This window comes from Equus caballus, chromosome 12 (genome assembly GCF_041296265.1).
Source record: "Equus caballus isolate H_3958 breed thoroughbred chromosome 12, TB-T2T, whole genome shotgun sequence".
Classification (NCBI taxonomy): Eukaryota; Metazoa; Chordata; class Mammalia; order Perissodactyla; family Equidae; genus Equus; species Equus caballus.
Window position 1 is genome coordinate 9,243,706 of NC_091695.1, and position 16,008 is coordinate 9,259,713.

Below are 16,008 nucleotides of genomic sequence, written 5' to 3' on the forward strand. Positions count from 1 at the left end.
CTAAAGTTACTATTTTTTTCTTTTTCAATGTGTCTTGTGGAGAAATGCTTTGAAACTATGTAAATATCCCATAACTCCTCCAACTTTCCCCGACTGGTTTCAGTGTCCGTTCCCAATCTCTTGCCTGAATCAATTGTTAAAATAGTGGCCAAATGGTGATTTTCTAATTCCCTTTCTCTGTCTGCTTTTGAGAGTGATTTTTTCTTCTTTAACTTGAGGATTCATGTCTTTAATCAGTTTTGGAAAATTCTCATTTTCGTTCTGAATGTTATATATCTGTCATTCTCACTTATCTTTCCTTTTGGAATCCTATTAAATATATACTAGACCTCTTTCCTTCTGTTGTTGTGTCTCTCAGGTTTTTTCCCTTGTGCTTTCCACGTTTTCACTCTCTGTACTACATGCTGGATAATTTTTACACGTCTATTTTGCTGTGTTCTTCAGCCGTGACCAATGTGTTTTTTCTCTATCCATTGAAATTTAAATTTCAGTGGTTATTTCTAGAAGCTCTGTTGAATTACTTTTTTTTTTTTTTTTAAGATTTTATTTTTTTCCTTTTTCTCCCCAAAGCCCCCCGGTACATAGCTGTATATTCTTCGTTGTGGGTCCTTCTAGTTGTGGCATGTGGGACGCTGCCTCAGCATGGTTTGATGAGCAGTGTCATGTCCGCACCCAGGATTCGAACCAACGAAACACTGGGCCGCCTGCAGCGGAGCGTGCAAACTGAACCGCTCGGCCACGGGGCCAGCCCCTCTGTTGAATTACGTTTTAAATCTCTGCCTGGTCTTTTTTCCTAGTGTCTTTTTATTCATATGTTTTCAATTCCTTCTTTTATAGCTTTGATTGACACACTTACTTTGTTTTCTCCAATTATCCAATTTTTAATTTTCTTGTAAGATCTGTTCCTGCCACCTGCCCACTGCCTGTTGCTCCTGTTGTGTTGTTTCCTTGTGTGTTTTATGACTTTGGAACGCGAGTTCCTCTTCGGTGGCTTTCTGTGGAAGTCTTTGCTGCCTGGGGAAGGGCTCTTTCTCGGGAGAGCTTGTTTGTTTGTTTGCTCTTGGTTGTTTTTACTTCTGGCACATGTCCCAGGGGTATGGCAGAGGTGAATCACTTTTTAACATTAACTTCCCAGTTGGAGATTTCCTTACGACACGGGTAGAGTTCATTTAGACCCCAGGCCTGTCTGAGGGCCAGCCGCTGTGGAAGGCACCCCAACCCAGACTCAGGCTGAAACAGATAAGTGTTTTTGGTTGCCTCCGTATCCTAGGGGCTGACTTCCTGGACCACCTTCTCACTGACTGTGAGGCCTTCAAGAGTTCTGGCTTTGGGGGGCCGGCCCTGTGGCATAGTGGTTAAGTGCAGCGTGCTCTGCTTTGGCGGCTGGGTTTCATAGGTTTGGATCCCAGGGGCAGACCTCCACTACTCGTTAGCTGTGCTGTGGCAACAGCCCACATATAAAGTGAAGAAAGAACAGCACAGATGTTAGCTCAGGGCTTCATGGCTAATCTTCCTCAGCAAAAAAAAAGAAGAAGAAGAAGAAAAAGAAAAAGAGTTCTGGCTTTATGTGCGTGTCTGACTTCTAGCTCCCTTACTTCCTGTGCCCGAAGCCACATCCCTCTTCCAGCATGGAACTTAAACTCAAAACCCCTACGTCGCCAAGCCCAGCAACAGCTTGCGCCCTCCCCAGGGTACCCCAGTGCCAGCCAGCTCCTGCACTTTCAGCTCTCGTTGGCGGGGTGCTCTTCATTTTTGGTCCCTGTGGACTTCCCATTTCCTGTGACCTCAGCAGTGTATTTAAAAAGGTTTTTGTTGTATTTTATCCTACGTTTCTGTGTGTTTCACAGCACGAGACTCCATCTGTTTCACCTCCCAGATGTGTTGATCTTCTGTCCACAGTTGTCTTCTTGCCTGTCCTTTCTGCCCTTGTGGGTTCGTGCTTTTTTTTTTTTTCAGGAGGAAGCAGAGATAAAACATAGTAGACAAACATTGTTGGAATTCCAGAGACATTGAGAACTGACTACAGTTTAGAGGGTGTCCTGTCCACTTTGTATCCACTTTCATGGTGGTGTTACACTCCTGCCGGGTCAAAACTATTCACAAGCTTTGCTTTTCTTGGTCATAACTGTTGGTGTTTTGAGCTTGGATGCCACAAACTGCAACTTAATCTTTCCCAAGAGTTTCTGTTACCCAGCCAGCGAGGTCTTCCTCCACACCATTGCTCACCTCCGTGAGAAAGGCAGTCAGTGGGCTGCCAGCAAACGTTTTCACGCCCAGGCCAGAGGAGGAGCTGCTCTTTCCAACCATCCCAGTAAAAGTGGGGGGTAGTCAGATGAAATTGTGAATTTGTTCTACCCCTCATGAGAAGTAGTAGGTCAAGCTGCCAGTAACATTCTTGAACACTTAGGGTTATAGATCAGCCTTGTTTATTTCAACCAAATAAGTTAATGGTTTTTTCACTGAAGCATTTCTTTTAAGTGTTTTCAGTATACTTATTAAGTAACAGATCCAGAGATGATGATTGTGTGTTTGAAGACCACGTTCTAAGAATAATCCACATCTTTGGCACTATCAAACAGCCGAACTGTTGCTTTCAATATATCAAATCATGAACCAGTAAAATCAGTGATGTGCTCTTTTTGCCCCTACGTTATAGTATTCACCCATTTAATTGATTAGACATTGGACTTAAACCATCTTACCATAGATATATTTAGGGAAATTTATTACTTGCAGACTGATATAACTCATGAATTATTAAAAGCATCAGCATATGGAACCCGCTCTTTCCTCGTTCCAAATTCTTTTAATATGGCTTTTGTTGAGCCCTTTAACTGGCTTCTGTCCATCCCGCTGATGGAAGCCGCAGCCAGACGAGGGTGCTTATAAATGATTGGCTTCCTTTGCAAGCAAGGGAGGATGAAATGTCAACTTTTTCCTCTACTACCTGAAAAGCAATCAGTGGCAACCCTTCCTGCTCTTCTTGACAGTACTTTGGCTTCATAGAAGAAGGGTGGGCGTCTCGCCAAATGTGAATTTCAGTGCTCTTTAAAGAAAAAATGTAAGTAGCTGAAGCTCAGATAATAACTGGAATTTTCAAAGAGGCATTCAGATGGGTTTAACCTGTGAGCCTTCCGTAAGCTAACTATAGCTCAGAAATTCCTGAACTGCAAGTTTTAATCCCTTCTTTCCTGGTGATGATCTGAGTAACTTAGTGAATCTCTCTTTGCAGCAGTTTGCTCATCCGTAGGACTGGAGTCAGGGATAATAATAGCTTCAGAAGAATCGTGTAACAATTAGTGATTGATTACCAATTACTAATCAAGGCCATTGAGAAAGATATTTTGGAATCAAACCTGAGTTCAAGACCATTTATTAGCTTGACCTTGTACTTTCTCATCTCTTTGAAATTTGCTATCGTTATCTGTAAAATGGGGATATTAGTTATTTCACAGGGTTATTATGAGCTATTAATGAAATAATCTATGTGGAAGCATTTCGTAAGTGGTGTAGCACTGTAGAAAGCGTTGTTGGTGTGAGGCTGCTACTGTAAGGCCGTATCACCTGGAAACTAAACTGTAGAATTGGATGGGACTCTGGAGCGGAAAATGGAAGAGTCGGAGAATCTAACGAGAGCTTCCGGGACGAAGCCAGGAAACTAAAAGACTTACCCTTTCTTCGGTGAAAGGGTAAAGAAAAGTAGGTCTGGATTGATCTTGCAGTCGAGGACTGGAGTCCTAAGCCACCGTCAAGTGTTTTGTGGTCCAAACTCACGCTACAGCTGCGGTCCAGACAGACCTTAAGAGGAGACTCGCATTGAAAGTGGCCCTGTGTTGACAGAGACCAGCATGGGTGGACACAAACTCTCTCCTGAGGAACTCCTCTTCAACCTGGGTCTCAGTTAATTCCTACAAACAAAGCGTCTAAGGAAAATGAACAACTCACAGTCCAAAACTCCAAAGCCCTAAAGAAATAAGGCAGTATCATGAGTGAGAACCAGCAGAAACACACCTGTGAGGATTTACGGTGATTCAATTCAATTCGATTATCAGATTGAAAGAGATTGTTCAGAATGCAGCGCAAAGAGACAGAGAAATGGGAAATGTGAAGGGATGGTAAAGTGTTGTGGGGAACAGAGGCAGGTCCAACATATGTCTAATCAGCATTCTGGAGGGAGAAGAGAGGCAGAATGGAAAGAGGCCCTTTTGAAAGGATAATAACTGAGAATTTTCCAGAACTGTTGAATGACACCAGGCCTCACCTCCAGGAATACCAACAAACCACAAGCAGGATGATCATAAAGAAACTGTAGTTCACCGAAGGAAAAGAGAGGCTCTCAAACGCGTTCAGAGGAAAGAGACAGAGACTGACAGTGGAAATAGGTCACCTGCTCCTGTGACCCTGGGCTGGCCTCTGTGGCTCAGTTTCTTTGGATGTCAGAGAGTCACAGGACCCCCAGATGTGGCTAATGCGTTCCAACTCCACCCTGGAGAAAGCTTATTTATGAGCAAATCACTGTCAATAAATTGTAGGAATTTCAAGTTGATAATTTACTCTTGGTTGAGTCTGCAGCACTAGGGAATTTTCAGCCTTTGATTTCCTTCATCTGTCATGTGTCTGTTTAATGTGAAGTCAGTGAGATTTCACCATCAGTGTTATTCTTCTTTTTCAGAACAATCAGTTATTTTTTGGGCTGGAATGCATTAAAGACATAGCACAGCAAGTAGACTTCAGACTTGTCCCCAACTCATGTCTCTCTTGACCTAAGAACCTGCTGGAAGACATCGTTAGGTTTCTAAATTCCCTGGGTCCCCAAGTCAGCGCATGCCCCGTCGAGTGCTGGCTGAGTGGTTGGGGCTGTAGAGGTTAATGGTTAAGGCAACAGGGCCCACATCGCTGATTGCCCTTTCAAAGCTCCCGGTGACCATTAACATAAATATCGTCTCACCGTCTCGGACGGGGGACACCACCCTTGTGCACCTTAATAACGTGGTGCTGGCGCTTAACCCTTCCGTCACTTGGTTGGTTTCACAGGCCTTGCCCTCTGTCCATTGACAGGGAGTCTGTTGAACCTGGAGGAGAAGTGAAAGGGTTAACTGCTTTTGGTTTTGCCCTTTGACCACTTCAGGATGAGAGGCATGATGAAATACTTTTCAAAGTCTTCAGTGGAAACACATCATGCATAATTGGAGCAAAAAAGAATAAATCAAAGCTTTTCCCCCCCTTTTAGTCTGGTAATTCATAATTGAAACCACATTGAGGTAAGGGTTGATAACTTCAAAACAACCGGGGAAACTGCCCTTTCTATCAAGGTGGGGATAGGTGAGGCTACTCACGATGGGGCGCAAAGGCTCCTGTGCGCCAGGCCGCCCTCCCCGCCCTTCCCCTCCCCTGCTCCTCACGTCCGCTCAGGCAGGGTGCCTCCCTTTAAGGCAAATATGGGTTGACTCCAGTATCTGCTTAGCTCTCGTCCTGTCACATGAAGTTACACAAAGTGACGTTTAAAAAAAATCTCTGATATGGTGAGAAGTAGCAATTCAATGTTGAATCCTCCTGCTTTGAGCTTGATTTCTCCTGTCTGGACTCTGGTTGGTTTGGGTTGAGAGCCCTTCAGTTGGTGATGGAATGTGATTTTCCGTGCTCTTGATTGTATAATCGTCAAGCAGTTCCAGCAAGGACATTTCGGAATGCTTAGCAGAGGCCCTCGCTCCTCTGCTTTCTGAGCGCTCGGGGACCTTGGCTAGAATGGTTTTGGTTAGGCTCGTGTGGAACTACTGTGACCTTTCAACTGACAGAACGCGAAACGGCGAAACGGCGTGGCAGCAGGGGCCCGAGAGCTTCCTTTGTGTGAGGTTGCCAAAGGCACGCCCAATTGTTTGGGTTTGAGTCTCTTTCGTGAAGGAGCAAACCCCTTTGAACTGGTGGTCGACTTTAAGCCTGGTCTCCAAGGCCTTTCTTCCAGGGCACTGAAACCTGAACCCGCTGGCCCCTCTCCTCCCTTGTCTGCTCATTCACCAGGGCTTTCCAGAATAAGTGCTGCGAAAGAACTTTTCCAAAGCTGGCCTTGCGAGCCAACAGTTATCCTGGCCAATATGGATTACCTTTACGTGTGCAATTTCACAGTCGGGATTTCTTAGGGAAGCTTCTGCCGTGAGCGTTTGTTGTAGGAGTGGGAAGTGAGTGGTGGGAGGATGGGGGAGGGGACCAGGCATTTTGGCTGACTGCCAGGGCTCTGTCCAAATGATGCACACTTCCCCTCCTGGTGTCTCCTCCCGTCGTTGAGCAAAGTGGCACTGAGTGTGTTCGAAAGCCGCACTGACAGCCAAGACTGCGAAGGCGCCGAGGCAGTGGATGGGCCTGGCCTTTGCTCGGGTCTCTGTGGCTGGGGGCCTGGTTTCATGCCCTCTCTTGCCACGATGGAGATTTAATCAGGCACCAGAGTTAATTGCCAGCATTGTTTGCCTTTTCCCTGGCAGAAGTCAGAGTCTTGAGTAAATTATGGAGGTTTAAATTTGCTTGATTTCCTGCAGAAAGTGGGGTCAAGAGGTCCCAGACTGTAGACACTCTCTTTGGTCCGCCAGCAGGGGGTCAGTTCTTAAAGGTACTTCAGAGGTGACTAAATGCCGCTGTTGAAATGTTCTCCTCCCGTCAGTCTTTCCTCTGGGGTTTGTTTGTTGACCTCACCCCAGTGGAGCGGAGTGTCTGTATGGAGGCGCACACCCCAATTACAGCTGCCTTTCTCCGCGCTGCCGCTGTGCGCCAAAGGCAGCTGTGATTCAGTCTCGGGGGGAAGGAGCCATTGGCACAGCAGCCCAGTTGCAGAGCAGCATTTCCTGTTTCTGGCCTTTTGAAATAGAACAGAAGGGTAGCCATGTTAATTGATCAGTAAAACACAACTCAAGACAGGAAGGTTCCTAAAGAAATCGACAAAAAGCTGATCATGTGGCTGGAAACACTTCCGTCCTACAAGGGTTTTCATGCTGGCTTTGCCCTGCCTGAGTCCCCTCCCTCTCACTCCTGCTCCCCACCCTCCACTCCAGCCCTGCAGCGGGTGGCGTCCGGCCGCCCTGTCTCGTCAGCACATCCGGCACGCGCTCCTCCCATCGCCCCCGCTTCTTTGGCCACCCGCTCCTGCGCATCCTGAGACCACTCGAGGGCTCTCTGCTCGTCTCCTGCAGGGAGACACAGGTGATTGTGTGGACCTCTGTGTCGCGACAGGATTTTAATACCTTGTCTTAGTACTTGCGACTTCGCATTGTAATTTATCTTTTTACCTGGTGTTCCTCCCCATCAGATTTTGAAGGGAAGGAATTTGTTCATCTTCGCATCTTTAACCGTGATCTAGGCTCATCGTATGTGCTCGGGAAATGTTGGCTGAATGAATGAGGACCCCAGATAACGCTGGTAGGAATGATGGCTATATTGATAATCCCGTTGTTTCAGCAGGCGAGAAGAACACGAAGTGGGGAGAGCTGGAGTCTGTGCATTTCTTTTAAACTGCTGTTCGCGGAGTTAGCTCTTTTTCGAGCTGTCTGCTCAGTGCTTATGTGCGTCGTCTCGCTTAGCCATCTTCACTTGAGGAGACAGGTGCTGTCACGCTCCCCACCTTACAGACAAGGAAGCTGAGACTCTCAGAAGTTGCTTTACACGTCGCAAGACTCACAAAGGGCCGGGCCCAGACTCAAACTCTCTTAAATAGCCTAATTCTACACTTCTTCAGAATACATAGCACACCAGTATTTCTGGTAAGTACTTTAAAATGAATGAACAACTAAATTGGAAATCATTTCAGAACTAATAATGTCGCTCCTTTAAGTGTATGTACATCAGCAGTTCACATCCAGACAGAGAGAGGACAGGAGGAGCGTGACCCAGGTCATTTGGGTTTAACTTACTCATTTTTAAACAAGTTTCTGTTGCATAGCACTAGGCACTGTGCTGGGTCCTGAGCATGGTAACAGTTACGGCTCCTGCTCTCATGGAGCTTTCCAGAAAGAATAGTAAGGAAAAAGAGAAAACTGTGAATGTCGAAACCGTTTGTCTGGAGAGGAAGAAGTGCAGTTGGAGCACCCAGGTCAGCCAGGACCCCCCAGCCTGTGAGGTGAAGGTGGAGAGCAGGAAGGGGCTCACTGGGAGTTCTTGGTGCTGGCAGAGGCCTCACGATGGCTCGGGCTGCTCCTGCCCCACTTGGGTGGCGTGCAGAACACGGAGCCCCGAGTTACTGTCCTCCGACAAGGTCGACTGCCGGCTGCCGTGTATCGAAGGCTCGTGTGTGTCAGCGACTTTACTTATGTTACCCACTGACTTTTATTACCGGCCTCTAGGTTGTGAAGAAACAATAACTCAGAAGAGATGGTAATGAAGTAATTACTGCATTAAGTAATACCACCTAGAAAAGCAGTAGTGTCATCACAGTCTTATAGACGGGGAAACTGAGGCACAAGAGAGAGGAAGTACTATGTCCAGGTCACACAGCTGGTGAGTGAAAGAACCCGGATTCAGTTGAAGGACCCCTGCTTCCAAAACTGACCCCAGACGTGCTGACTCACTTTTCGAAGTCGTTCGCCTCACCGCTGTGGGCGTGTCCTACAGGCAGGCATCGAGCCTGTGTCATAGTAACTTCATGCTCAGCAGCTTGTATGTTGCTTCTGTGTTCGTCTCAACGTCTGTATCTTATGACAGGGTGTTGGCGCAACCTCAGTCCTTGTGGTGCTGCTTGATACACTGTCCCCCAGTAGGCTGCCTTTTCTGCCTCCCCAGTTGTCAAGCCCTATTTGGTCTGCAAGCGGGGAGTGTGGAAAAATCGACCACCAAGACGAGTTGCTGTCCGCCTCCCACCCAGCCGTTCCTTCCTCTCCTGCCCCGCCCGTAACCATCCTCTTCCCGAATGGAGCTGGCACGGGGACGAGACCAGATCTGTTGTCCCGCCAGAGCCTCTGGTTCCCTCTCCCTGGCGGTGCCTCGAAATCCGAGCTGGGGTGCCTTTCGGGGGTGCCTCAGTTTCACTTCCATGGGATTTGTCTTCTGAAACCGAGCTTCACGGATCTCAGCGAATTTTCCTCTCTTTTAGTGTCATGAAGGCATTCAAGCTTGTTGGCATGCCCTGCTTCTCCCGAAGAACAGACCTCGTTTTGTTGACGTTTTAATAGTTTTTCCTTCTGTGTTAGAGGTGTGTTTACCTTTGTGAATTTATGTGCTCCCTTTGTGTCAGTGTTATACATTTGGTGTGTTTTTATCCCGTGTGCCCTCTGAAATCATAGTTTTTGGAGTGGACTCTTGCTTATTGGCCCAATTTGATTATCAAGCATAGAGAACTTTCAGTATTTTTGTCTCAGGGAAGAGCTAGAAGTCATGAACTCTGAGTTCCCTGCTGTTCCAGTTTCCAAGGTCTGTAAAATGGTGCTGCCTTCCCCTGGGCTTGGAGCGGGAGGGCGTGGTGAAGGGCCGAGAACCACCTCCGTCTGGTGTCCGGAGTCAGACGGCCAAGGCTGTTTCCCACTTCATCTCTTAGGGTTATGTAACCTTGAACATCATTCACTTTTTCTCTCTCTCTCTTTGTGGACTGGCAAAGCAAATGATTGGGAATCATTCGCTATTTCTGATTCCATAGTTTCATCATCTGTAAAGTGTGAATAATAACTTCATCTACCTTTGGGGTTGCTCTGAGGCTCAAATGGGCTACTGCCTGTAAGCATGGTGCTGGTGCTTAGTAAGTACTCAGTAAGTCTTGACTCTGTCAGCATCACACATTAGGTTATTTTACACACTCCTTTTAAATGTCTTCTGTTTCTTTTCCATTGAAAGTGTTTTCAGGCATAAGAGCAGTGTGTCGGGAGGAGGTGAGTGTATTGGGATGGTGACGGCAGGGGGACGGTGGACCTTGGGAGTTAACTGTGACTTCAGCATGGCGCTGCGTACTGACTTCATTTCTGTGGAAGTCAGGAAGATAGGAAGGACAAGATTTGGGGTGGAAAGCTAAAAGGGGTTCCTACAAATGTGATCAGACCCTGGGTGCAAATACTCAAATGAGGGCGCCTTCGTAAAGACTACAGCTTGATGTCAGAGCGTGATGTCATGGAAACAGGAGGTCAGCGCTGAGAGGACAGCCTGTCCTGTTGTGTCTCCTGGTTGTGAAGTCCGATTACGGCCTGGTGTGGACATTTTGGCTTTGATAACCTGATTACATTAGGGGGCCAGGAATCCCGCTTAGTCACCTTGAGTTCCCGCCCATGTGTATTCCCTGTGTTTGTGTACATTTCCTGTCCCACACTGTTACATCTGGCAGACAGCTGTTGTCATGTACGTGGTGACGGGTGTCCATCAGTGATCTGGATGCCGGTGATGGGGACCTTGGGAATCCCCGAGGCTGAGAGACCTCAGGGGAGTGTCAGCAGCCAGAGTCACAGGTGGGACGTTCCATACTCAGCCACCTTCCGGCAGAGGTGAAGTTAGGTCCTGGGCTGTTCACCTAATGACATGAATGTGAATGTGGTTAGTGCCACTGAACTGTGCCTTTAAAAATGGTTAAAATGGCAAATTTCACTTTATATTTTAAAAATATACTAAAAACCATTGTATACTTTAAATGAGTGGATTGTATAGTAGACGAATTAGATCTCAGTAAATCTGTTTAAAAATATAAGAATGTTTTAACAATCTTTTTCTATTATCAGTTCAAAAAAGTTTTTGCTTATATTGCTGCATTAAAAATTACTTAATATATATATATTTTTTTGCTGAGGAAGGTTCGCCTGACCTATCATCTGCTGCCAATGTTCCTCTTTTTGTCTGTGAGCTGCTGCCACTGCATGGCCACTGACAGACGAGTGGCGTAGGTCCACGCCTGGGAACCGAACCCAGGCTGCTGCAGTGGGGCGTGCGAAATTAACCACTAGGCCACTGGGGCTGGCCCAGAAATTACTTAATATTTTAATTGTAGCAAAGAAATTGAATTTCCTTCATTTCTTTTTATACTTTATTTTGAAAGAATTTCAAACTTACAGAGAAGTTGCAAGAATTCATGCAGTGAACTCACGTGCTCACCACCTAGACTCATACTTCTTATTTCTTGAGGCTCTTTAGTCCCAGTATCCAGAAGGGATGTGCTGTGACATGGCAGTGGTTTTTGTGTCATAGTTTTGTTTTTTCAATTGAATGTGCCGATTACTCATTGGGCCTTTTCAGTCTGAGAATTTCTCTCTCCCTCTTCCATATTGAGAACTTGTTTAATTTCCTTGGTAGTTTCATTTCTTCTGTATTCTGTTTGCTTTTTCAGGAACCTCCTATTAGGTGGATGTTGGACCTCCTGGATTTTCTCATCTTTTCTGACCTGTTTTTCATCTATCTTGTTGTTCACCAGACTGGAATATGTTATTATCTTTGTCAGTCCAGCTTTTAAGAAAACATTTAAGCTATCATGTTTTTAATGTCCAAGAGTTCTTTCCTGTTTTTTGATAGATGTTTTTAAATACAAATAACAATTTATGGGCCCGGCCCAGTGGTGCAGCGGTTAAGTTCTCACTTTCTGTTTTGGTGGCCTGGGGTTCGCTGGTTCAGATCCCAGGTGTGGACATGGCACCACTTGTCAAGCCATGCTATGGCAGGCATCCCACATATAAAGCAGAGGACGAAGGGCATGGATGTGAGCTCAGGGCTAATCTTCCTCAGCAAAAAGAGGAGGATTGGCAGCAGATGTTAGCTCAGGGCTAATCTTCCTCAAAAAAAGAAAAAAGCAGTTGATTCTTATTTCATCTTCTCTCTTTGAGGATGTAGTTTGTCGTTGATGTTGTTTTGATTTCCTTCTGCTGCTTCTGTCGTCTCTCTGTCTTCTGAGTTCGTTGTCCTGTTTGTGGTTTCTCTTGTTGATGCTGAAGACGTCCCTGAAACGTCTGTGACTCTAGGCTCTGTTTGTGATTAAGAGGGAAGCACCAACGACCTGGTCAGGAGTGCTTTGTGTGAGGGCAAGCTGATGGCCCTGAGGGCCTCCCTGGCGGGGGACCTGGTGGCGAGTGAGCCTGGAACTGGAGGGGGAGGAAGGCTGTGGCTCCTTCTTCGGAATGGGGATGCTCTCCCGCGTGTTCCGCCAGCTGTGCCTCCCCGTCTGGAGCTTCAGTTTCCTCAGAGAATGAACCCCTTCTCCCGCTGGGGTGGGCAGGAGAGGTTTTCGGGCTGAGCGGGCAGGTGGAGAGGGCTGTCCCCGCTCCTGTCGTGTGTTTGTGGCCCGTCCTCCAGGGCTCCCCCTCCCCTCCTTGCCCCTCCCAGGGCGCCCCCGGCTCACTTCCTGGGCCTTGGTGGGGTCAGCAGTTGGAGCTGGCTGTGCCCTCGGCTCCCACAGTGGGTGCTTCCGTTTCCAGGCTTGCCCTCCGCGCCATCACCGCTCCCGCAGCCCCTGCCGTCTTTCAGAAGCACGTGCATGCTGCCCTTCAGCTGTCGTCTCCCTCCATGTTATCGTCATCGTGGGTTTCTGGGTTCCGTTTCTTTGCCGTCATTGTAGTGGGTTTGGGGAGGGAATGGAGATAAGTGCATGTGTTGAATCTGCCACGTGTAACTGGAAATCTCCTCTCAGCCGCAGGAGCTCTCGGTTCCTGTTTCAGTGGCACCAGAGCCCAACCGAATTAACCAGAGTCCACACGGACGTTGAGGGCAAGGCTTTGGATGATTGCTTAGCTCTTGAGTTGGTTGTGGTGAAAATCCGCCCGTCTCCCCTGTTCGATTTGTTGATGGTGGGAAAGAGGTGGTCCGTTGTTGCTGGATCCTTCTCTGACCCACGTTGGTCTGTTCTCTTGCAGAAGTGGGGTAGCGTGAGCAACCCCCTCTTCCTCCCGCTGATCCCGCCACAGTCTCAGGGCTTCACCGCCATCGTCCTCACCTACGACCGAGTGGAGAGCCTTTTCCGGGTCATCACCGAAGTGTCCAAGGTGCCCAGTCTAGCCAAGCTGCTGGTCGTCTGGAATAATCAGAATAAAAACCCACCAGAAGGTGAGCGGGGGGAATGGGGTGTCAGGAAAGGCCTGGTTGGGGCCTTCAAGCAGCTCTCAGCTTGCTCGATTTTGGATGTCCAGACTATCTGTGCTTTGTTTTAAATGAAATGTCCTGCTTTGTCAGCAATGATGCCATTTCTGCGGCAGCGTGACCCCCATTTTCTCCATCATCTCATTCTTGTTCTGGGGTGGCCCCTTCACCAGCGAGCCCCTGACGTGCTCTGTAGCCCCGAGTGTTTGGTGGCTTAGGAATCACTAGGATCAAAGGGCACCAGCCTTGGGAAAACAGACCTCAGCCTCCCGGGCCCTCTCGGCTGGTTTGTTTACATGGAAACTCAGTCTAAAAGGCATTCGTTTTCTTCTCCCTTATCTCGGCTCTGATACTGTGCCCTTCTTCAAAAACGAAAAAAAAGGACAGCCTCCCCTTTGGTTGGGAAAGTCTGCAAAGGCTGCCTCCCAGGCTTCGAATCGGTTCCTTCGAGCCAGCCGGCGCTGCAGTTTCCGTGGGCTCCCCCGTGGGCTCCTCCGTGGGCACTGCGCTCCCCGCCTCGGCCACCTGCACTCGGCTGGCTCGCAGCTAGGGCCGAGAGCTGTTGGATTAATTGGATTTGTTTTTAATTCAGGACGCATAGAGCGCGTTCCACCTGCATGTGGTTTCTCGTTCGGTCCATCTATTACTGATCCTAATCCCACAGCCTTCAAAGCTCCTGCCCTTTACAGCCTATTAGAGCCAGGAAGTTCCTGACGGCTGAGAGCAAGGAATGGGTTTGAAGTTTGCAATGTGCCCCACTGTCACCGATAAGGCTAGTTTATGGCCTGACAGTAGTATCTGCACTTTGATGGCTGTCCCCTTTTAATTGGTTATACTGAAGTCCGACAGTCCAGCCTGGAAGCCACCAGTACGAGATCTATGTCCAGGCTGGAGGAAGACCGTAGTTCTGTCTGTGAGGCACTCAGAATTTGCCTCTAGAAAATTCTTGAGTTCCTCCTGGGACGTTTAAAAATGTTTACTTGGTGGGATTTTTGTCCTCGGAGAGAACCCTCTGCTTTCTTTTTAGATTTAGGGAGCCGCAGCGTGTAAGTAAACAAAGCCATAGCTGTTTTAACTGAGGGGCCCATATATGCCCTGAGGCACATTTTTTAAGAATTTTCTTTTGATTAACTATCTTTTTATGCCAAGCTTTTTTCCTTCTCAACATCTACTTTTGTTTTGTTTGATGCTCAGTAAAGGAGAAAAGGGTGGAAGGAAAAGGAAGGTGTTGGCAGGGAAGGGAGGACAAGCAGCTGTGTAGAGAGGGGCATGGGAGGACCTCTGACAGCAGACGTGGGTCCGTCGGACGGGTGGCCTCTCCTGGAGTGAAGTGGGCTGGATGGGGACACCTCGCTAATTGGTCTCTTCACTTCTGAAGGATGGGTCGTGCTTTAAAGAGGAAGGCCGTGTATCCCTGGTCGTCGAATCTAGCCGGGCCCGTGTGTCATGCTGCGTTCGCTGTCGCGTCCGCTCCTGCACACAAAAGCCGCCCCACCCTCCTGCCCAGAGAGGCAGAGAGCAATTCTGGTGCTACATGCAGAAGAGGCTTCTCCTTAGAAACCTGGCTAGTCCACGTAGGGCTTAGGGTGCATTGTTTATGGTGAATTTGAGCCACTTCTTTTGGGCAAGTATTGTTGCAAACGATGAGAAAGGAGAAATCTTTTCCTTCCTTCTTGGTCTGAGCCCGTCCATCGGCATAACTAAAAGCAGCAGCCCAAACCGAGGTCCTGGAGCTGGGTGTTGAGTTTTAATTTTTGGTGTAGATCCTACTAAAACGTAGTGGTTAATTTTATGACCAAGAGTTTAGTTTATTTTTGAAATATTTTGGCTCTGGGGAGGAAAGAGAGCCCTCAAGCCGTAAGGCCCTAATTCTGACACGTTTGGAGACTGGACCAGCTCTTTTCCAGTGGCGGTTTTTCGGTCGGGGCGCCGGCTGGCGAGGACGTTGTTTGGGGAGAACACGCGCCGTGTTTGTTAATCTGCAGGGTGTTGTTCCGTTGGTAAATGAGGCTGTCAGCTCTGGCCCTCATGCCAGCAGAGGCATCTGAGTTTTCATGTACAGCATTAGTAACATATATATTTTTTAAAAAATGAGTCCAAGGCTTTGAAATATTAGAGGCGCAAGTGATGTTTTTCACTCTGTCTACATTTACTAAAATAAATATTGTGGTTAACATGTCTGCTGCTGGAAGGATTAGTGGAGGCAGAAATCCCCCCACCCCCATGTTTTTTCACTCTCCACCCCAACCCAATACTCTTTTCTCTTTGGGTACATTTAGGTCTAAATTGCTGGGTTTGAAGTTTAAGTAAATACTTAGGCTAGGCAATAGAAATTTCCAGTGAGCTTTCGTCACGTTGGTTTTGAGCTCTGTCAGAAAAAAGGCAAGCCCCTGCCTCTGTCCTGCCCAGCTTCCCTTCTAAGCTTGGTGGGCTGGAGGTTATTAGTCTTGGCCCCCGGCCTCGCCCTGAAGGAAGCTGCTACATTGTACGTTTCAGGGAGGTTTAACTCGCCTTCTGTTTTAATGGATTTCAGTTTTAAATTTGAGTTCATCTCGGGATCCCCCCAGCTTCAGATGGCGACTCTCATAGTTCTCAGTAGGCTAACTGAGAATGGGATGGGATTGGCTGTGCCGCAGGATGGTCACCCAGAAGAGGCAACAAGGGTGCGGCAGAGCAGCTCCCCTCCTTTTGAGCTGAATTCTGGGACCGTAGGAATTGGGGTCCCGGGGGCCGGATGCACACCCAGCGCCTCCAGTGCTCCTGAAGTGAGCTCAAGCCTTGTGCGCAGATAATCTGGCCCTTTGTTTTGTGGATCTGTGGTCACCCTGAGCGTTTCGTAGTACCTTTGCCAAGCTGGAGAAAAGTCCTTCTTGCTCACATCTCTTTTGGCATCCAACATGGAGAAAACTGTTAATCAATACACATTTAAAAAAGTCCTTAACACAAGGAGTTCTTTTTCTCCCTCAAGCTGGACTGAAGCTCACAACTGTGAACTTA

General features: G+C 47.8%; 1 protein-coding gene across 2 annotated transcripts in view; it reads left to right on the plus strand.

The window, feature by feature from the left end:
- The window catches only part of EXT2 (exostosin glycosyltransferase 2), a 145,293-nt gene that overhangs the window by 83,329 nt on the left and 45,956 nt on the right, over nt 1–16,008 (plus strand). For both annotated transcript variants that reach the window (XM_023653914.2, XM_005598052.4), the window contains exon 9: nt 12,789–12,978. In XM_023653914.2, the coding sequence (XP_023509682.2) occupies nt 12,789–12,978 (190 nt within the window). The remainder of the gene's footprint in view (nt 1–12,788; nt 12,979–16,008) is intronic.